This window comes from Equus asinus, chromosome 20 (assembly GCF_041296235.1).
Source record: "Equus asinus isolate D_3611 breed Donkey chromosome 20, EquAss-T2T_v2, whole genome shotgun sequence".
Classification (NCBI taxonomy): Eukaryota; Metazoa; Chordata; class Mammalia; order Perissodactyla; family Equidae; genus Equus; species Equus asinus.
This window is the reverse complement of record NC_091809.1, coordinates 89,576,408-89,598,866: the sequence shown is the minus strand read 5'-3', so window position 1 is coordinate 89,598,866 and position 22,459 is coordinate 89,576,408. Positions and strand designations below refer to the sequence as shown.

The window sequence follows — 22,459 nt, the reverse complement described above, 5'->3', positions numbered from 1 at the left end:
AAATTCTGATGCTCTTCATTCCTTTAAGCAGATCCATATTTACATTTGGTATCGTTTTTCTTTTGTCTAAAGAAAGATTTTAAAAATCATAGAGTGAGCTTGCTGGTGATGAGTTATTTCAGTTGTTGTATGTTCAAAATGTATTTTATCTGTTTCTGAAGGATATTTTTGTGGGGTATAGAATTCTAGCTTAACAAATTTTTTCTTCAGTTTTCTAAAGATTTTCTTCTACTGTCTTCTTGCTTGCATGGCTTCTGAGAAGAAATCTGCCATCCTTATTAATTTAGTTCCTTTGTATGTAATGTGTGATTTTTTCTAGTTTTCAGATTTTTTTCTTTATCAATATTTTTGAACAATTTGATTAGTATGTGCCTTAGTGTAGTTTTCTTTATGTTTCTAATTCCTAGGTTTCATTAAGCTTCTTTGAACTTTGGGTTATAATTTTTATCAAACTTGGGAAATTAGCCATTACTTTTCAAAATATATTTTATGTCCCCTCTTCTGCCAATACATGGTGGCTTGACACTACAAAGAATCTTTATGTGCACTCGTTGGGTAATAAATAAGTGAATTTCTTTTCTACCTGTTATTCTAAACTTTCATTGATAACCTCACCCATTTTGCAATGGGCCTACATGGGCCCATACCTTTTGTAATGCAATTTGAACATTAAATTGTTTATATAGGCCAGGGCTCTGCACACTCTACAGACGGCCTTGAATGAAGATGACCACACCATCTTATTTACCACAGTCCACATAGAGGTGCTTTCTTCTCTGACTTTCTTGTTTTTGCTTCTCCTCCTCTGACCACTACTTTGTGTTCTCTCCATGCCAATCTCACACCAGAAGGTAAGGATGATGTGGGGGCTGTTGAGGGTTTTTTGTGGGCTTTCTTCTCTTCTTAGTTTATATTCTTTTTGTAGGTCATCCAATCCACTCCCATTGCTTTAATTCCCATGTTTATATTTTATGTGAGTGCCAAACCTGCGAGTCCAAGTGCTCACTATACACTTCCACTTGTATGTCTCATGGGTGTTCAAACTTAAAATGTCTAAAAATGTACTTCTGAATTTACCCCTGAGCCCCTACCTCCTCCTATGATAATGTTCCACACAATTGCTCAGATCATGGAATCATGCATGAAATATGCTCTCTCCTTCATTCTTGGTATCTAATGTAAAAACCCAGAGGGCAGGAACCATGTATGAATAATATTCCTCATAGCTAGCATACGTTCAGTCATTTATTTAACAAACATTTATGGGTCTTTACCATACGCCAAACACTCTTTGGGCATTGGAGATACAGCCGTGAACATAACAGACAAAAATTCCTATCTCTATTCTGCTCAGGTTTTAGTGAATCTAGACTGACCAAATGAATAAATGAGTAAAATTTATGGTCATTAGATAGTGATAATTGCTATGCAGAACACTGACACAGAGAAGGCTTTAGGAGATCATTTGTGTTTGGGGGGAATATTGTTGGAAACTATTTTAAATACTGTGGTCAGGGAGACAATAGACCCAAGGGAGATAATTATGTGGAGAGAGAGAAACAGCAAGTAAAAACTCTCAGACGTGGGAATGTGGTTCATGTTTTTGAGAAACTGCTAGAGAGGCAGGTTAGATTGAGTGGGCTGAAAGGGGAGCTCAGAGAGGTAAATGAATTGGACCTAGAAAAGTAAATTTATCTCTGTTCTTGGCTTCCAGAGTGTCTTATTTGCAAGTTTTATTATAAGACTTATGAGATTGCAGTACAATTGACTTTACATATTCTTGCCTTTTCCACAAGGCCATGTGTTTTTTGAGTCACAGGACCAGGATTTATTTATATTACATTCCCATTTGCTAGTTCTATGCTGGATATAATATAACTTTCAATAAATATTTTTGAATACCTGAAGAAAAATGTTAAAGTATAACGATTATTTTAAATATTTTTAACAGTTGCTTTTTTTTTTCTTAAGGATTTTATTTTTTCCTTTTTCTCCCCAAAGCCCCCCGGTACATAGTTGTATATTCTTTGTTGTGGGTCCTTCTAGTTGTGGCATGTGGGACGCTGCCTCAGCGTGGTTTGATGAGCAGCGTCATGTCCGCGCCCAGGATTCGAACCAAGGAAACACTGGGCCGCCTGCAGCGGAGCGCGTGAACTTAACCGCTCAGCCACGGGGCCAACCCCTAACAGTTGCTTTTTAATCCTACATTTACTCTTCCAAAGTCAGTGCACTATCTTTAAGTACTGATATTTCCCATTGGCGACACATCTTTAAGTGTAAAAAAAGAATAATGAATCATGACCAATTTTAGTGTTGCTGGTTGGTTTAATACTAAAAAATAAATTGATATAGTTAGTTATATCAACAAAATAGAGAGCAAAACATGATAATTTCAATAATATCGGAAAAATATTTAACAAAATTTAGTACCCATTAGTAATAATAATACTCTACAAACAAGAAATAAAAAGAAACTTCTTCAAATTGATGGATAGCTAACATCATGTTTAACAATGCTTTCTCTAAGACTTGGAAAAAGGTAAGGATTTCCACTCTCACATTTCTTACATTGTACTGGATTGCCTAGACAGTGCAATAAATCCAGAGACAAAAGCATATAGTTTGGAATGAATGAAGCAAAATAGTCTTTATTTAAAGAGAACACAATAATGTATGTAAAACCCCTACAAAATCAATTTTAAAAACTACACAAGCTAACAAGTAAATATAGCAAGTCTCACAATACAAGATCAACATATAAAAATCAGTTTTATTTCTATATACTAGAAACAAACAATTGGGAAATGAACTTTAGAAACATTTAAAATAGTAGTAAAACATAATATTTAGGAATACATTTTAAAATACATGCAAGATCTGCACCAGAGAAATAAAAATATTGCTGAGATAAATTAAAGAGGATCTAAAGAAATGTAAATATATGTTATGTGCAGGGGATTGAAGACTCAATATTTTCAGGATATTAACTCTTCTCAAATTGATGTGTAGATTTAATGTAATCTTAACTGAAATCCCAGAAGCTTTTTTGTAGAAATTGACAAACTAATTCTAAAATTTATAAGGAAATGCAAAAGACCTAGAAGAGAAAGACAATTTTAAACAGGAACATTGGGAGACTTACATTACCTAATTTCATTACATAATATAATCAAGACAGTGTGTTATTGGTGTAAGGATAGGTAGATTGGTGTAATGAAAGAGAATGGAGAATCCAGAGATAGACCTATGCATTTATAGAAAACTAATTTTTGGCAAATGGCTTAAGGTAATTCAATGGGGGAAATGACAGTTTTCAACAAATGCTGTTGGAAAAACTGTGTTTCCATTTGGAAAAAAAAAATGAACCTCAGCCATGATCTCTTACCACATACAAACATTAAGCTATAGACTTATACCTAAAAGCTAGATCCAAAAAACTTATAGAAATTTTAGGAGAAAATCTTCATCAACTTAAGAAAGGCAAATATTTCTAAAATAGGACGAAAAGCATGTACCAAAAAAGTTTTTAAGGACAGTCCAGTGGCATAGTGGTTAAGTTCACACGCTCTGCTTCAGTGGCCCGGGGTTCATGGGTTCAGATCCCAGGCACAGACCTATACACTACTCATTAAGCCATGCTGTGGCAGCGTCCCACATACAAAATAGAGGAAGATTGGCACAGACGTTAGCTCAGTGACAATCTTTCTCATGCAAAAAGAGGAAGATTGGCAACAGATGTTACCTCAGGGTAAATATTCCTTGCCAAAAAAAATTTTTTTTAAATGATAATTTGTCATATAATGATAAAAAAAAGTGATACATTTCATCAACATTTAAAATATCTGCTCTCCAAAAATCAAACATTAGGAAAGTGAGTAGGCAAGCCACAGGTTGTGAGAAAATATTTATGATGTATAAATCTGCAAAGTATGTTTTTCTAGAATATATATAACTCTTTACAACTCAAGTATAAAGATAAATAACGAAGTTACAAAAATAAACAGAAAGCTTGAATACACTTTTTTCAAAAGAAGCTATTTAAGTGGTCGATCAGAAAATAGCAAATTAAAATTATGATGAGATGCCACTGTACAGCCACAAGAATGGCTGAAATTAAAAAAACTGACAACACTGAATGTTAGCATGCACGTGGAGGAGGTAAGAACTGGAACTACTGGTGGGAATTCAAAAGGGAGCAATGACTTTTCAAAACAGTTCAACAGTTGCTTAGAAAGTTAAGCATACACTTTCTATAAAGTCCAGCAATCTCACTTCTAATATTTACCCAAGAGAAATGACAACATACATCCACATAAAGCATAACATGAAGCTTCGTAACAGCTTCATTCATAATATATAAAATCTGGAGGCAACTCAAATGTTTACCAAAGAAGTAAATAGATGAAAAAGTTGTGGTCTGTCCATACAATGGAGTACTATTTTCCAATAAAAAGGAATGAATCACTGGAACACACAGCCACATGGATAAAACTTGAAAACATTATATTAACAAAAGAAGCAAAACACAAAGTGCATTCTACGTGATTCCATTTCTATGCAATTCTAGAATGCAGAAAGCTAATGTATAGTTGCAAAAAGTGACCAATGCTTGCCTAAGGCCAGGGTGGAGGAAGAGACCAACTGGAAATGAGAAAGAAGATACTTTTTTCAGTGATGGAAATATTCTTTTTCTTGATTTTGGTGGTTGTTAAAATGGGTGCACCCTTTGTAAAAACTCATTATACCAGATGCATTTCATTGCATATAAACTATAGGTTAATAAAATTGATAGAAAAAATACAAACAAAAGAGAAAGTGGGGATGCCAATTTATGTTTAGTTAAGTTAAAACATTAAAATATTATCATATACTATTACCATTATTTTTCAAAAGGACATTTTAACTCAAAAAAGGGGAAGATCAGAAGTCTCAGAATTAAAAATATCCTTTGTATTCCATTGACTAGTATTTTCAGAATATTTCTGTCATTCTTAACATTCTTTTGTCACCTAGACTTGTGAAAACTTTGTCGTATAGAGCCAGCAATTCAGTCAGGCATGTGTAAAACATTTGGTTAAGTAACTTGAATAAGGATATGCATCAGTTGAGAAGCATGGCAGGGATGAAAACCTTGGTGTGTTTGACTCAGGTGGAAGACATTGCTGGTGTCTTACCTGGAGGTGTTCATCCCTCTCTCATACCAAGAGCTTTCTCTCAAAATTATCTGTGAATCTTTGAAGGAGTACGTTTGCTGGCCTCAGAAGCATTCTTGGCCAGAGCCCAGGGCAGATAGGAAGTGGGGAGGAGTCGTTCCCCCAAGAACAGTTCTCAAACAGTGATTTATGGGAGTTGGACGCCCAAGCTTCCTTGCCCTCAAATGAATAACCTGAAAGAGTTTCTAATCAGTCTCTTAAGATTCCCCAGACTGAGCTCCAGTTGTCCACAGCAATAACTTAATCATTAATGCATCCTGTATTGCCCCTGAAGCTACAGTTCCCCTCATCATGGTCAATACAATTAATCATAACCAACCCTGCATCCCTGGTGGAATGGCACAAACACTTCAGGGACGTAGTGAAGTGGTCCTCAAACACATCCCTATTTAAACTCACTCATATATTTCCTGCATAAGCTATGGCTTATGGCAGATAACGATGGACAAAAAATAGCTATTACCAAGTTGTAAACCCAATAACAACTACTGTGCCAGATGTGGCATCTTTACTAAAATAGACAAGTCTCTAGCATTCACTCTGTAAATATTGTTCTGTGTTATGTTCTTTTCAGTTAATCTCTATCAAGAAAATTGACTAAAAGCAGTTTTCATTCAACTGAGGTAGGCAGCAGTGCACACTCAAGGACTCCTTCTAGGCTACATTACATTTTTTTCTCTTTGTCACAATATAGACTGAAAGAACCTAGTGCATTTTGACACTGTATATTATTCAGAGTGGTTAAACACAAAGTATCAAGTACCCTGGATTCTCTGATAAGACATACACATGACAGGGTAGAATATAAATACCACAAAGATTCAGGAGTTTGCCATATTAAGGACATTTTTACATTACCAATGGTTTGGAGCATGCTCAGACATCATCCCCATGTTAACGGATAAATTGTTGTTCTTTGCACCTGTCACTAAGAAAGAGGATTCTTGGGATTTTGGAGACAGCATATAATACCCTTGAGAATTCTAATTTGATCCACTCACTAGGTGACATTGAAGGCTGACAGCTTTGTTTGGGACCAAGATCAACAGAGAGCTCTGCAGCACGTTTGAGGTGAATTTCAAGCAGCTCTGCTTCTCAGACCATAGGGTTTGGGAGATACAATGGTACTCTGGGTATTAGTAGTAGACAAGGAAACTGGATAATTTTATCTGGCAAATTATGATCCCCAGCATAAACCCATGGATTCTGCAGTAAACAATGAAACAGAGAACTAACCACTATTCAAAACACAGCTCCAATTGTCTGAAGCAAGAGATAAGAAGGTTGCACAGGCATAGCAGCAACCCATCCTAAGAAGAGAATAGTATTTTTGGAGTTGCCTAGAGCAACTACAGAGGGCACAAGTTACATAATCAGTTGTCACAGATCTCATTTTGCCAACTTCATTTTCATGAATGCCTTTGCCTCTCTTCACATCTATGTCCTCAAGGAGCCTCCCTATGACCAGATAAAAGGGAGAAGAAAAAGCTCTTCCTAGTAATGAATTAGTTAACTTACTATTTGAAAGTTAAAAATGCACTGTTGCCACATTACAGCCTTAATTTTCGGAGAACCACAAAGATGGAGACAGAGCTCTGAGCAGTGCATCTGGCCATGAACTCAGTGCAAAGAGAGGATTAGCAAGACTTGAAAATCAGAGGCAAAGAGTTCTGGGGAAGAAACATGTGAGTGTCACCATGAGATTTGGCACAAAGCATACAGATCTTAATGGTTCACATTAATGCCCACCTCAGAGCACGTGTCAGGAAAGAAGAGGCAATGAACTACCAGGCAGCTAGAAGTAGTGACTTCTAAAAGTGCTGATTGCATGTGAGTGAAATCTAGATTGGGGGGTAAAGCAGGGAGGTGAAGAACACTGTCTGCAGCCTCTGTACCAACTGCAGAGACAGGAATGTCTATCCCTATTTTAAATCCTTCCTTCCTTATAAATTGTGATAGGCTGCTATCTTGAAGAACTAGTGACAGGACAGAGCTAACACTAACATAGAGAATGAGGAGATCTGACCAGTACAGGGGTAGACTGTGGCAGACATTGTCTGTGCTCTGTCCTGTCCTTTCTGAACTTTCATTACACACCAACACATTTCTGCTGGAAACACCTGGAACTCTGCCCAGGATGGCCCTCTGGCTGTGGAAGTATGCTAGACTCATGGTTGGGGCAGGACCAAAGTGTCAGGAGATTAAAGCCTAGAGAAGCAGTTTTCAAACAATGATGAACAGAAGTTATGGCAATATCTTTCCAGTTCTTTTGATCATCACTTGGATCTGCCTTCTACCACAGTTCTGTCTTGATTTGTTCTAGTGGCCATTGCCTTAATAATGGTGCTAGAAGCAGATTATGTTACATAAGATCCCTGCATATATGCTGGAGAGATATCTGAGATATTATTGAAGTGTCATTGGTCAAAATTCATTTCTACGGCTATTGAGATATGTGGATTACTAGGGAGTACCCCAGAAACACCAGAGGCCAGACTTAAGAGAATAATATTAATTTTAGACATTACTTGTTGAAGAAATGAGGTTATTTGTTTTAAAAGTTTTTTTCTTTTAGAAAGTTGCACAGCACTCCTTAAATCTCCTCAATGGGAAATTTTATATATGTAAATAACATATAACATAACTTGTTACAAATGATTAGTCTCCTGCACTAAAATTTCGATTTAATTTTCAGCTTCCTTAGTGAACTGATTAATTAATTCTCTTAGATTTCAAATTCAAAATGATCTCACAGAAGTTTAATAACACAACAAATCTTGTTAAATCAAGCCAACCTATGGCCACTTTTGGGAAGTTCAGCCAGTTGTGAAAAGTAAGATTGTTATCACAACACAGCCATACAGTGGATCAGTGACCATGGGCATGTGGCGAGGGCAGGAAGATAATGGTTGATATCTCTTGTATAGTTTTTTCCAAGTTGGTTCAGAAAGTTAGTAGGACTAAAGCAGAGGTGTAATACAATAGTGCTTGAGAGTGTTTAGAATATATGTTCTGCATTGGGCTTTGGTTTCTCCTTCTAACTGAATCCAAATTATATTTATATATATGTATCATAATATCACATATAACATGATAGCTGGGGAAGCTAAGGATCAAACATCTTTAGGGTTAAGAATTCTTAGGACTCGCTTCTGGATCTGCTTTGTCCTGATCCCATAGATAATAGGGTTGAGTGCAGGTGGAACAAACAGAGAGAGTTTGGCCAGAAATATATGAATATAGCCAGAATGTGGTGACCAAAGTGGTGGGTCAGAAAAAAGAAAAGTACTGAGATGCAGAAGATGAGCATGACACAGACATGGAAGCCACAGGTGTTGAGAGCCTTGAATCAGGTATTCCATGATGGTAAATGGAACACTGTGTGGAGTATCTTCACATAGGAGAAAGCAATTACAATAAGGTCAATGAACCCCACAGAAAAGGCAACCATCCCAAACAAATTATTGGCCTTGATACTGGCCCTGGAGAGACAGGCAATGCTCATGTGCTTGCAGTGGGTGTGGAGGATGATATGGGCACCACAGAATGACAACAACAAGATGAGAAACACAAAAGGGATAACGAAGATTAAAAATCTCACTATGATGACTATATCTAGAATGGCCACCACCTTGTTGGTGAGGATCATGGTATATCTCAGGGGATAGCAGATGGCAACATAGTGGTCTATGGCCATGACTGTCAGGACTCCAGACTCCAGGCCTGTGCAAAGATGAATCATAAACATCTGTGCAAGGAAGTTATCAAAAAATATTTCCTTGAAATTGAGCTAGAAGATGCCCAGCATCTTGGGGATAGCGGCAGTGGACAGGCTTAAGTCAGTTCAGACCAACAATGCCAGAAGGAAAACATGGGTGGGTGGAGACTAGGCTCAGACAGAATTATAAAGAGGATTATAATGTTCCTCAGGAGCATAATCAGATACACAGCACAGTAGGAGAAACCAATCCAGATGTGGAAATTTCCTGGGCCTGGAATCCCCAAAAGGACAAAAGAGGAAAGATGGAATTGAGCAGTGTTTGATGGGACATCTTCATGATTGTTGGCCAATTTTTCCATACTGTGTTAAGACTCTCATCTCATTCATGCCATTATTTCAGGTCATGGAGAGACATAGCATCAATTCTCTGCCTTAATACTCAGCAGAAGACCCTGGGGTAGAAAGTGATAAAAGATTTTAAAAGCCTCCAAATACAGAACATGGCAGATTCTTTATATCTTGTTTTTCTTTTTTCTTTTTTTTTTGAGGAAGATTAGCCCTGAGCTAACTACTGCCAGTCCTCCTCTTTTTGCTGAGGAAGCCTGGCCCTGAGCTAACATTCGTGCCCGTCTTCCTCTACTTTATATATGGGACACCTACCACAGCATGGCGTGCCAAGTGGTGCCATGTCCGCACCTGGCATCCTAACCGGCAAACCCCGGGCCCCCCGAGAAGCAGAATGTGTGAACTTAATCACTGCACCACTGGGCCGGCCCCTATATCTTGTTTTCCAGACCAAGATATGTCCCAAACTTGATGCTCTGTAGAGTCCTAGGAATGATGTAAAATATGCTTACATTTTGGAGGAATTTCTGTAATGTCACAATGAAGAATGGATTCAAGGGGCAGGTTAGAGTTTGAAGTAAGTTGAGTGGGAGATGATGCTAGCCTGATTTAAACAAGTGGTAATGGAGACGGTGAGGCAATGGTACATGAAATAAATTGGCAGGGAACTCTGATGTGATTTGGGGGCTGAAAGAGAGTAGTAAGTCATGTTTAATGTCCAGGATTCTGTCTTGGGCACACGGGTGAATATTGGTGCTATTCACTGAGACATGGAACATAATGAGAGAGAGTTTTATTTGTTCGTTTTAGTTGATGAGTGTCGGTGTTGACCTAAGTTCTGATTTATGCAGATATAAAGTTCCTATTGAATCAAGCAGAGATTCTCATCAGGCAGAATATTAGGTAAGCTCCCATTGTTGCTGAAGACCAGTATTTTTGGTGTCAATGAGTTTATAAATAACTAAAAATTCTGTGCACATGACTCTAGGAACCACAAGATCCCTATTGTGATTAAGACACTATCATGTTTTGTTCTTTTCCATGTTAAAAATATTTAAAATCTCTGGAGAGCTATATTAGGAGGAATATCATATGAGTGAATGAATCTCTCTGAGTTCTCAAAGGATCCTCAGGTAAATAAAGACGCAAGAAGTAGAGAAAGGAGCCTATCTCAGAGAGGACAAATCAAATGTCTTCAGAGAAAAAAGGTCACAAATATGTTATACAGGGAGTCGTGAATACTGTCTATATAGTTATGCTCTTCTCTGTCCAATTGTATTGAAATTTGTTACAAAATGTTGAGTGGTTCAAACAAAATAGTTAAGCAGGTTGGATGTTTATCGGACTAAGGCATGGGCATATTTTAGTGTGTGCATTGTTCTGTCTAGCATGCCTGTTATATTCCTTTCCTTTCTAAGGTAACATTCTAGGTTGAGGTCTAAATGAGCACTCAACATTGGGCTTTTAAAAGAGTCTAATTTTACTGGGCCTACACAGTACAAAGAAGAGTGTAGTGATGTTAACTACCCATATCACTCACCTCCTCTAAATCCCTCCCTTGAGCTCAATGTCTAGGCGTTCTCCCTCGGGATGGATGCCATTACAGGGAAATTATGGTTGTGTTTCCCCTTAGATCATGCCTGGTTGCTATCCTTCATCCCCAACAGTTTACTTATCAGTGGAAAATCTGAGAAGTCCAACTCAAACACTATGTCATCTAGATAAACAGGACACAAGATGACAAAAGTGTCAAACTCCTTATAGTGCTCTTCCTGCCGTCCTGCCACCATATATGGGAATTTCCTTTTCATTCATTTATCTCTTGCAAGGTTTCCACATCAGAAGCAGGAGTTTACTTCTCATTGACATATATACACCTAAAATCAATTTACTGCAAAGGCAATACAATCCTTAAAGGGTTAAATGTTTTATTGTGTATATTAAAGTAAAATTTAATCACATTGAGATTTAAAACTTTTAGTTGATCATTACAGATTGTCTAAGGCAAATTTGTTCATTTCGCTTCCTTTCTTCAGTGTGTATTTGCTGTCTATGAACACTGATAGTTGCTTTTACTTGCTTACTTTTAATATGAAGTGAACTCCAAACTAACTTTAAGAAATCTCCTTTACAGGTGCTACTCTCATCAAAGGGCAACATTTGAAAAAGGGAAACAATGTTACCCTTTGAGAGTTAAATAATCCACTGAGTTCCATGCTTAGAGCAGGGATATCAGAGGACACTTAAATGGGGTATAACAACCCTCAGTAAAGCAGGACTTGAGCGTTACTTGATTGTACCTAGCTACAAACATAAAAGAAAGTCACACAGTTGGGGGCAGGTTGGGTATCACAAAAACACCAGAAAGAGAGCAACAGGTCAAATATTAACCTACCATACTCGGATATTGAGAGTATATTTTCTTTGCGCTAAAGAAGCACTGCATTTAATGCAGGTATGCTGATGTGGATTCCGCTTGCTTAGCTGCATTCTGAGATGAAATTGTTGAGAATCTTATTCTTACACAAATACTTAGTGAGCATCAGAGTTGCTCCTGATGAAAATATTTAGCTAGCAAAAGTGGGGACTATGTGCCAAGACTCAGCTTTTAGTAGCCCCAGAATTTTTAAATGATAAGCTAGTTGAGTCCTTTTAGATTGGCTTGAAGCATGCTAATGCTTCACAAACATGGATCTCAGCCAAGATGACCAATTTCCAATGCTTAACACAGCATTTGGAACAAAGCGGCAGAGCTACTCCTTCTGAGCCTTGCAGTGTTGAGAACTTTGTATAAACTCTTTTGTTAACAGCTCTAGAGACTGATGAAATCTCCAAGAAATTTAGCTTTTTTGGGATGTCTGTCAGCACAGCCTGCTGTTTCCAAGCATGCCCTTCATGTTACAGCCCCTGGAATGTGCACTTGGTGATGAATGCAGTTTTCTCATGTATTTTCTGCTATGCTTCTTAAAAATTACAGCCTTGCTGATATCACTTTGTCATTCATTTCCATTTGGATTACTCACTATCTGGGTTAAGTGACATTTAGCAATGTCTCAGAAATGAAATCTATAATGCAGCAGGAAAGTTCTCAAATAGTAGAAATTGTTAATGGATGAAAGCAAAATTGAATTTTCTCGAGATTAAACATATTTGGAACACGTAGAATGAACAAAACTGAAAATATTTTTTCTATAGGTCTATTACAGCCTTTAAATATATAAATGTGAATATTCAGACTCTAAGAACTAAGATTTTTATAACTAAAATATTAAATAGGAAATTAAATATCTAAATAATTGAAATGAATTTGCAGCATATCCTTAAGTTATGATAACAAGTTATCCATTTAATTAGACAGGTAAAATTTAGTTCCTGGCATAAAAAATTGTCATTCTACTGGAAAGACTGGATGTCTTGGATCCTCCAAATCTTTCTGAGATGTAAATGTTTCAAGTATTTATTTATTTAACATTTATTATTTACTTTGTAGGTGGTGATGTTAGACATGAGAATAGCTAACATCTGGTGGTGATTAAAAAACCTTTTTTTTCGTAATGCTTACATTCTAAATTAGGAAGAAAGACAATAAGCATGGGAAAAAAACAATTAAATTTCCCCAGATAATGACAAGGGTGATGGAAATAAAGTGAAACAGAATTAAAAGTCAACACTAAGAAACCAATTAAAAAGGGGAAAAAGAGTGAACAGACACTTCTAATAGAAGATAAACAAATGTTCAAGAGCAAATGAAAAGGTATTCACCACCATTAGTCATCAGGGAAATGAAAATTAATATCCCAAAGTAATTCCATTTTATACTCCTTGAATGGCTAAAGGGAAAGTGATTCACATTATCATATATTGAAGAATGTGTGGAATAACTGAAACTCTCATGCATTGCTAGTATGTATGTGAAATGTACAACTACTTTGAAAAACTCATTGGCGTATTTCTTATGAAGTTAACAATACTTGTTCACTGTTATTCAACAACTCCACTCCTAGATATTTACCAGAGGGTTGATTACATAAATTTGGGAGTCATCAGTGTATGATGTGCTTGATACATGTCGTCTGCATTGTATATGTAGATGGACAATGAAGAGGAAAAACTATAAAACAAGAAATAGCAATAAATATTCTAATTTATTGTTCTTCTGGAGGTGGTGTTCCAATATATTATGGTCCACTATGTGATAATGAAAAACTATACAAGAATATAGCTGGAAATTCAACTCTATTTGGAATGTGTGAGTATGCGTGTGTGTGTGTATGTGTGAGTGAGAGGGAGAGAGAGAGATTGAAGAAAATAATTATATTGTCACAGGTCATTAGGTGTAGGGTATAACAGAATCACAGATGGACGCACCCTAAGTGTTCATAAAAATTAGGGATGCTCCATGCCACTCTTTCTCCCTCTGTTTTCAATATCAATTAAGAATCCTTTTCTTTATCCCATCCCCTTCTTCAAGGACTTTATAATGAAGACCTCTAAGTCATTTTGCTCTTTCTATTATTTCTACCTCTGTCCTGATTTCTCTGCCTTACTTTATACCAGGGCTCCATCATTCAGTGAGGAACCAACTTACCAACTCTTTTAGCAGCTCTTCCATCTCAGAAGAGTCACTTGTTTGGATGCTACAACCTCTGGGCTTTGTAAAGTGATAATTTATAATGAGTAAGAATTTATAGTGGTAATTTATACTTCCCAAACACACTTGGAAGGCCCAAGTGCCCTGGAAGATGGGAAAAAACAGGTCCTGAGGTGCCAAGCTAAAGCTGATTCCTTCCCCAGTATTAGTTCAATCAGAAGTCCATTTGTATTTTGCATTGCCCAGTATGGCACCAGAAGAGGTCATCTTATTCGAGCAACACAATACTGGTCAGAATAGAGTAAGAAGAGGTAAGTTGTCATTTTTGTAAATAGTTTTATAATTTATACAAGTCCCTGCAATGGACTCTGGGATATCAAGAATAGAAATGACTTCCTATTTTATTGAATTGAAAAGGGGACTCAGAACATTCAAGAGACAGGATGAGGTCATAGCCAATCAATGCTAGAGAAAAAACTTAAAGTCTATTGAATTTCTAACCTAAGTATTCTTTCTAATGAATGCTTCTAAGTATCCAGCTTTATTCACAGGTTATTTGTGCAGATTTGACCTAGAATTTATGCTACAAACTATGATAATAATAGTGAGGCCAGGAATGCTAGTTAGGCAGTTTCCTACAAAGTCATGCTTTAAATATCTTTGATAAGTCTTAACCCAATGCTGATATCAATGGTATTCAGAAAGCTAGTGGTGAAGTTCTGGTCCAAGTCTGAAGGTCTGAGAACCAGGAGCTCTAATGGTGTAAGTCCCAGTTGAAAGATATGAGAAGACTGATGTCCAGCTCAAGAAGACAGTCTGAGAGAGAAAGAAGTCTCCCTTCCTTCACCTTTTGTTCTGCTCAGGTCCACCATAGATTGGATGATGCCAACCCACATTGGGGAGAACAATCTGCTTTATTCAGTCTACTGATTCAAAGGTTAACCTCTTTCAGAAACACCCTCCAGAAATAATATTCTGGACACATCCAGAAATAATATTTAACCAAATATCCCATGTCCCAATCAAGTTGACACATAAAATTAACTATCTTTCTGGGTGGAATGCTGAAACTAGAGAAAGGGCCTTCAAAATCTAAATCTGTAGCATACAGATTTCTAATAGCTTCAGAACCTTATATTGAAAAGAAAAATCACTTGCAACATCACATTTGTCATAAATTAGATCACAACATAACTATCTTTTCTTGTACTGCCCACCCTGACCATTGGTCTATTTGCCAATATCATGCTATCTTAATTATGAAATTTTACAAAAATTCTTCTAGCGTGTAGTAAGTCTTGGTTGTTTGTTTTACAGGTTCTTTGCATTATCATGAGCATTTGAAAATCAGCTGTCAATTTTCACAAAAGCATCTGTTGAAATTTTTATTGGAATTGCCTCGAATCTATATATCAATTTGGGGAGAATTAACACCATTACATTGCTGAATCTTCCAGTCAAAAGCATGAAATATCTCTTGATTTATTTAAGTCTTCTTTAATTTTTCTCAGAAATGTTTTCTAGTCTCAATGCATACAATTTGGACATCCTAGGTATTTGATATTTTTGATGCAATTGTATTTGGCATTGACTTACAAGCTTCATTTTCCATTTTTTTGTTTCTAGGATGTAGAAATACAGCTTATTTTTCTGTACTGACTTTCTATGCAGCAATTTACTAAATTTACTTATAAATTCAAGTATTATATTTATTGGTTCTTTTGGGGTTTCTGTCCACAGAATGAAGTTATTTGCAGATAATGACATATTTACTTCTTCCTTTCCAATCTTTATATTTTTTTCCTTTTTTCTCAGTGTTTACTATTTCACCAATGATTATGATACTGACTGTAGATTTTGAGAAGACAGACTTTAATAGATAAGGCCATTCCCCTCTGCTCCTAAATTTCTGAGATTATTTTTAATACGAATACATTGTGAATTTTGTTGCAAGATTTTTCTGAATCTATTGAGAAATTTGTTTTTTCCTCCATTATTAAGGTTAATGTTAAACACATGAATTAAATGTGTATCAATTTTCAAACGTTAAAGTAACTTTTCATTTCCAGAATAGACTTCACTTGTTCAAATGTATTTATTTTTGTTGTTTTGTACTCAGTTTCAAATATTTTGTTTAAAATTTCTATATCTATGTTCATGAGAGATAGTAGCTTATAATTTTCTTGTAATATTCCTGTCAGTCTTTGATGCCAGGTTTATGATAACCTCAAAAAATGTATTGGAAGGGCCAGCTCCGTGGCCGAGTGGTTAAATTTGTGTGCTCCCCTTTGGCAGCCTGGGGTTTGCCGTTTGGGATCCTGGGTGCAGACCTACACACCTTTCATCAAACCATGCTATGGCGGCATCCCACACAGAAGATCTAGAATGACCTATGACTGGGATATACCACCAGGTTATACAACTTTGGGGAGGAAAAAAAGAGGAAGATTGGCAACAGATGTTAGCTCAGGGCCAGTCTTTCTCAAAAAAAAAAAAAAAAAAGTATTGGAAAATGTTCCCTTCTTTTCAATTTTCTGAAACAGTTTATGTTATTTCTTCATTAATGCTTCAGAAGATTTCACCATGAAAGTATCTAGGCCCAGAGTTTTCTTTGTGGAAAAGTTTTTAATTATGATTTCATAGTATTTACTAGTTTTTCTTTGCCATTTTTGGACAACTGTTCTTTTCTCAAGGAATTTTCATATTGTATCATTGTCAAATTAATTGCCATAGTATAGTTTTAGTAAAAATTTAAAATATCTCTAATTTCAATAGCGTTTTTAAAATTCTAGATAATTTAAATTTGTGTTTTCTCACATTTTTACTTAAAGTTTATGCTTTTTATTATTAATTTTCAGAACATAACTTTTGGCTTTGCTATTTTCTGTTATATATATTCTTTCTGTTTTATTGTTCTTTGCTTGTATTTGTATTTATTCTTGTCTTCTACTCTGTTTGGATTTAATTTTCTGATTTGCTGTTTGTTTTGTTTTTTAGTATTTTGAATTGGAAGCTTAGCTCTGTAAATCAGAAGTCCAGGCCTGGTTTAGTTTGGTTTTCTGCATCAGGGTCTCCCCAGATTGCAAAAAAGTTGTTGGCCAGGACTCTAATCTCATCTAAGGCTCTCTCTCCCTCTTTCTCTCTCTCTATGTATGTATTATGTATCTACCTATCTATCAACTATCTACATCAGATATATCATATGGATATGATGTAGCCTTTTCAATAAATGGTGTTGGGAGAACCGGACAGCCACATGCAGAAGAATGAAATGACATTTGTTTTACACAATAAACAAAATTCAACTCAAAAAATAGATTAACAACTTGAATGTAAGGCCTGAAACCATAAAACTCCTAGAGGACAAAATGAGAGGTAGGCTCCTTGGTTTTGGTTTTGGCAATGAATTTTTGGATTTGACACCAAAAGTGAAGACAACAAAAGCAATAATAAACAAGCGGGATACATTAAACTAAAAAGCTTCTGCATGGCAAAGAAAATCATTAAAAAAATGAAAAGGCAAACTATAGAATGGGAGAAAATATTTGAAAGTCGTGTATCTGATAAGAAGTTAATATCCAAAATATATAAAGAACTCATACGACTTAATAGCAAAAAACTAAACAATCCAATCATAAAATGGGTAGAAGGCTTGAATAGACATTTTTCCAAAGAAGATGTACAGATGGCCACCAGGCACATGAAAAGATGCTCCACATCATTAATCATCAGGGAATGCAAATCAAAACCACAATGAGATATTACCTTACACCTTTTAGAACAACTGTCACCAAGAAGACAAAATAAGATATCATCAAGATAACAAGTCTTGGCAAAGTTCGGGACAAAAGAGAATTCCTGCACACTGATGGTGGGAATGTAAATTGGCTCAGCCACTATGGAAAATGGTATGGAGATCTTTCAAAAATATAGAAATAGGGTCTGGCCCCGTGGCCAAGTGGTTAAGTTCGCGCGCTCCGCTGCAGGCAGCCCAGTGTTTTGTTAGTTCGAATCCTGGGCGCGGACATGGCACTGCTCATCAGACCACGCTGAGGCAGCGTCCCACATGCCACAACTAGAAGAACCCACAACGAAGAATACACAACTATGTACCGGGGGGCTTTGGGGAGAAAAAGGAAAAAATTAAAAAAAAATCTTTAAAAAAATATAGAAATAGAACTATATGATCCAACAATTCCACTTCTGGGTATATATGCAAAGGAAATGAAAACAGGATATAAATGAGATATTTGCACTCCCATGTTCATTGCAGCATTATTCACAATAGCAAAGACATGCAACCAACCTAAATGTCCATCAATTATTGAATGGGTAGAGAAGATGTGGTATATATATTCAGTGAAATATTATTCAGCCATGAAAAATAAGTACTTCCTGCCATTTGTGTCAACATAGATGGAGCTTGAGGGCATTATGCTAAGTGAAATAAGTCAGAAAGAGAAAGACAAATGCTGTATGTTCTCAGTTATATACGGAATCTAAGAAAATGGAACTCATAGAAACAGAAAATTGATTGCTTCTTGACGGAAGTAGAAGGTAAGGGGTGGCAGAAATGGGTGAAAGTGGTCAAATTGCCACTTATAAGATAAATAAGTTATGGGGCTATAATATACATCATGGTAATTATAGTTAACAATATTGTATTATGTATTTCAGGGTTGCTTAGAGAGTAGATCTTAAAGGTTGTCATTACAAGAAAAAATTGTAACTATGTGAGGTGAGGGATGTCAACTAAAGTTATAGTGGGAATCATTTCACTATATATATATCAAATCATTATGTTGTACACTTTAAACTAATACAGTGTTACATGTCAATTATATCTCAATGAAACTGGAAAATTTTTAAAAATAGAATAACTACATAATAAAAGTAGGAAAGTGTTTAAAAATGTTGTGATACTACATAGAGTAAGGGCATATCTCCTTTTGATAACCATATTAAGACTTGTTTATAAATCTATGATCATTCTATAACTCAAACATTATAGATTGCTTCCTACCTGCCATAAACTGCTGGGCATCAAATTACTATTTATAATGTGCCTACTACATGCCAGGCACCATGCTTGGGCTGGGGATATGAGAAGCTTGGGATATAACTCATGGGTTTTTGTAACTCACCAGGTTATGCTGTTGCACAGCCAAGGTAGGGACCAGCAGTGTTGTGGAAAGAGTTCAGGTTTCAGGAACCCAAATGACGTGGATTTATCCTGGCTCAATTGCTCTGACCTTGGGAGTCATTTTACTTCTCTGAAATTCAGTTTCTACCTAGGGCCAACAAAAAAACTCTCAGGGCAAATGTGTAGGTAAAATAAGAATGCATATAAAGTGTCTGGCACATGGTAGGTATCCAACTAGTAGTAACTCTATGGAAAGGAGAGATTAGACGGGATGAAAGAAAATGACGGGTAACTCAGCTGACTCAATCCCTTGATACCTGGATGAGACCAATGTTATGAAATATGACACAATAGATCCTAAAGAAAGCTCTTTCAGAACCCAGCATTTCAAAAATGCATGCATGCAGTGGCATTTACACCTCCTGAATGCACAGGAAGACCAGGTGTCTAGTGCCAAAGAAAGATATCCTAAAAAATAAATTCTCATCTCAAGGGAAAAAAATGTAGCTATGTGAGTTGATGGATGCTAACTAAATGTATTGTGGTAACCATTTTGCAATACACACAAATATCAGATCATTGTATTGTGCATCTTAAACTAATACAATGTCATATGTCAATTACATGTCAATAAAAGTGGAAAAGTAAAAAATAAAATGATACACGAGAAAATAATACTGTAAAAATCTTAAATTTCAATAACAGTCATTCAGCATAAATAAGCTTCAATACAAAAGAAAGTAGGATAGTCCAACTTGGAAATTTATTTAAATGATTCTTGGAAAAATGATGGTATTGAAACTCTTAATTTTCATCCTCAAAAGAGAAAGGTTGCTACTGTACAATTTGCTTGGAAATACTGGTTTAATATGTGGCATCATTAAGAAGGGGATTGCAAAATAATGGAGCACACTAATCTGTGAAAATCAAACCCTAGAGCTTCCATGCCTAGAAAACTGTCCACATCTAATAGCCACAGCTCAGGATGGAGCCTGAAGCAAACAGGGCAACAGAAGGAAAGGATAAGACAGCTGATTTGTGCCCAGGATGGGCAGGTCATAGTGGGACAGGGATGCTGCCTGAAATTTGATTGAAAGTTCTAAGTTCCTTATAGGCAGATATATGGGATAAAGTGAAGATTATAAAATCATGAAGTTGAAGATAATGAAGAAAAGAACATATAACACTTCAAACAATACAACTCCCCCCACAAAAAAAAACCCTAAAGAGCTTTCATTCTACTTCCCCCCCCCCAAAAAAAAACTGAAGAAAGAATCTTAGCAGAAATAAAGAATAGGAAATGCTACAACTGGAGAGGTTGCACACACAGAAAATCTCAACAGGATCTGGAATCAGAAGATGTCATATGTGCCACAGGTGCCAAAGAAAAGATTCAGGGAAGTTCAGGGTAAAGAATTCAACTCCAAGAGCCAAAGTTCTGGAGTAAATATCTATATTTCACCTCAGTCAACCCTTCACAACACAAAAACCATGACTGAAACAGGAGACAGGAGAGGCATATATGTCCTTTGAAACCCAGGAGACAGGCAGACGTTTTTAAGTATGAAGTTTATCTCTTTACTAGTAAAACACTCCTACTCTAATCCAGCTCCATTTGGCTAAGACTTGGCAAGACTCTCAGTTAAGGATTTGGTTAGGGAAAATTCCCAAGTGACCACAGAATCTAGGAAAGGGAGGTTTCCTTTGAAGCAACAATAAACAAGGATTCACAGAAGAGTGTTTTCATTGCTGGCTAAGTATTAAGAAGAAGGAGAATCAGAACTCATTCCAGGATTAAAAAGTGAAATTTTTTTTCCAACATAAAGATAATTCCTGACTTTTATTAACAGTTCCAAAGGTAGATCTGATCCTTTTTACCTCTTATAAACTCCTCAGTAGCTTCTGGATTCCCTGCTTGATCTCCTTGGTTCTCACACCATAAACAATGGGGTTCAGAGCTGGGGGGATGAGGTGGTGCAGGATGTTGAGTAGGATGGGGACATCTGGCGGAATTCTCTTCCTGGCCAGGTTAGTGATGACCAGAACCAGCAGGACTGTGCTGAAGAAGAGGATGAGGATGAAATGGGAACCACATGTGCTCAGGGCCTTGGCCACAGCACCCTCAGCCTTGATCCTTAGCACAGCTTTCAGGATAAAAGAGTAGGAGAGAACAATAAGGATGAGGTCAGAGCCCAGTAGAGTCCAGCCTGCCACAAACTGGTAGAGCCGATTGAAGGTGATGTCATCACAGGAGAGTTTGGACACAGACAGGTTAGTGCAGATGCAGTTCTTGATGATGTTCTCTGCACAGTATCTGAGTCTGGCAGAAAGAATCGGAACAGGGAGAGAAAAGAGGGCATTCCGGGCCACAATGAATATGGCAGCCTTAGCCACAAATTGATCAGATATGATGGATGGATATCGTAATGGGTGGCAGATGGCCACATAGCGATCATAGGCCATGACCATGAATGTGCAGGACTCCATGGTCAAAAAACTGTTCATGATGAACATCTGGAGGAAGCAGACTGAGAAGCTGATGGACCTGAGGTCAAACCAGAAAATGGCTAGGACCTTGGGGATGACAGTGAGGCAGAGCACCATGTCCAGGAGAGAGAGGAGGCTGAGCAGGTAGTACACCGGCTCGTGCAGAGAGGCCTCCAGCCAGATGGTGATTAGGAGGATGATGTTGGCCCCCATGGCCAGGAGGAAGAGGAGACTGAGGGGCAGGGACAGCCAGTGCTGCCAACTCTGGTAGTTAGGGAAGCAGATGAGGAGAAATTCGGAGACTGGAGCAGTAGAGTAGTTGTTGGGTGAAGCCATGTAATGTATCTTGATCACACTGGAAATAGAGAGTCCCTTAAAATGTAAGACAGAATATAACAAAACAGAAAATATGTGTTCTAGGTAGTAGAACTTAGATTTTCATTGGGGCTCTTAACCTGTCCCAATCAAGTTTTTAAATCACCATCATCCTCATCATCATAATCATCAATCCTCACTGACATTTAACTGAATATTTGTCATGTGGTGGCACTAAGCTGAATGCTTTACTATAATTATCTCATGTCATCCTTTTAAAAACAACTTATGAATAATTAATATTGTTATAATAATTTCACAGATAAAAAAGTAAAGTTAAAAGGGAGTAGGATAATTTGATCAAAACTAGAGGGTGGCTCTAGAGTCTCTGCTTTCAGTCAATACAGAAAATTTAGACTCACAAGCACAATGACTTAAATAAGCCGTTCTTTTACTCAGAGGGTAGAACAGATAGCTATACAGAGAGTTCTGTTTAGCTGTCTCCATGGTTAGCCCTAGAAAAGTCCAGGACCGTATTCCATGCAATTGGAGAGGGACTGACTTCACGATTCCTTATTTTCACTCTTCAATAAATAATTGGATTAGAGGTAGCACAGCCTTTCCTGCTCTATTCTCTGGGTGAG

The 22,459-nt window shown here is 36.9% G+C and overlaps 1 protein-coding gene and 1 pseudogene across 1 annotated transcript; both read right to left on the bottom strand.

Moving 5' to 3' along the window:
* Nucleotides 1-8,326: 8,326 nt before the first annotated feature.
* On the bottom strand, nucleotides 8,327-9,293 carry LOC123278961 (olfactory receptor 52E5-like; annotated as a pseudogene).
* An 11,601-nt stretch (nucleotides 9,294-20,894) lies between these two features.
* LOC106828921 (olfactory receptor 56A4) lies at nucleotides 20,895-21,836 on the bottom strand. The gene has a single exon (XM_014837734.3). It carries the CDS (start codon nucleotides 21,834-21,836, stop codon nucleotides 20,895-20,897), a length of 942 nt encoding a protein of 313 aa, XP_014693220.1.
* Between the last annotated feature and the right edge of the window lie 623 nt (nucleotides 21,837-22,459).

What these genes read in the sequence shown, in the direction of transcription:
- LOC106828921 (XM_014837734.3), bottom strand. Translation starts at nt 21,836, where the DNA reads ATGGCTTCACCCAACAACTACTCTACTGCTCCAGTCTCCGAATTTCTC.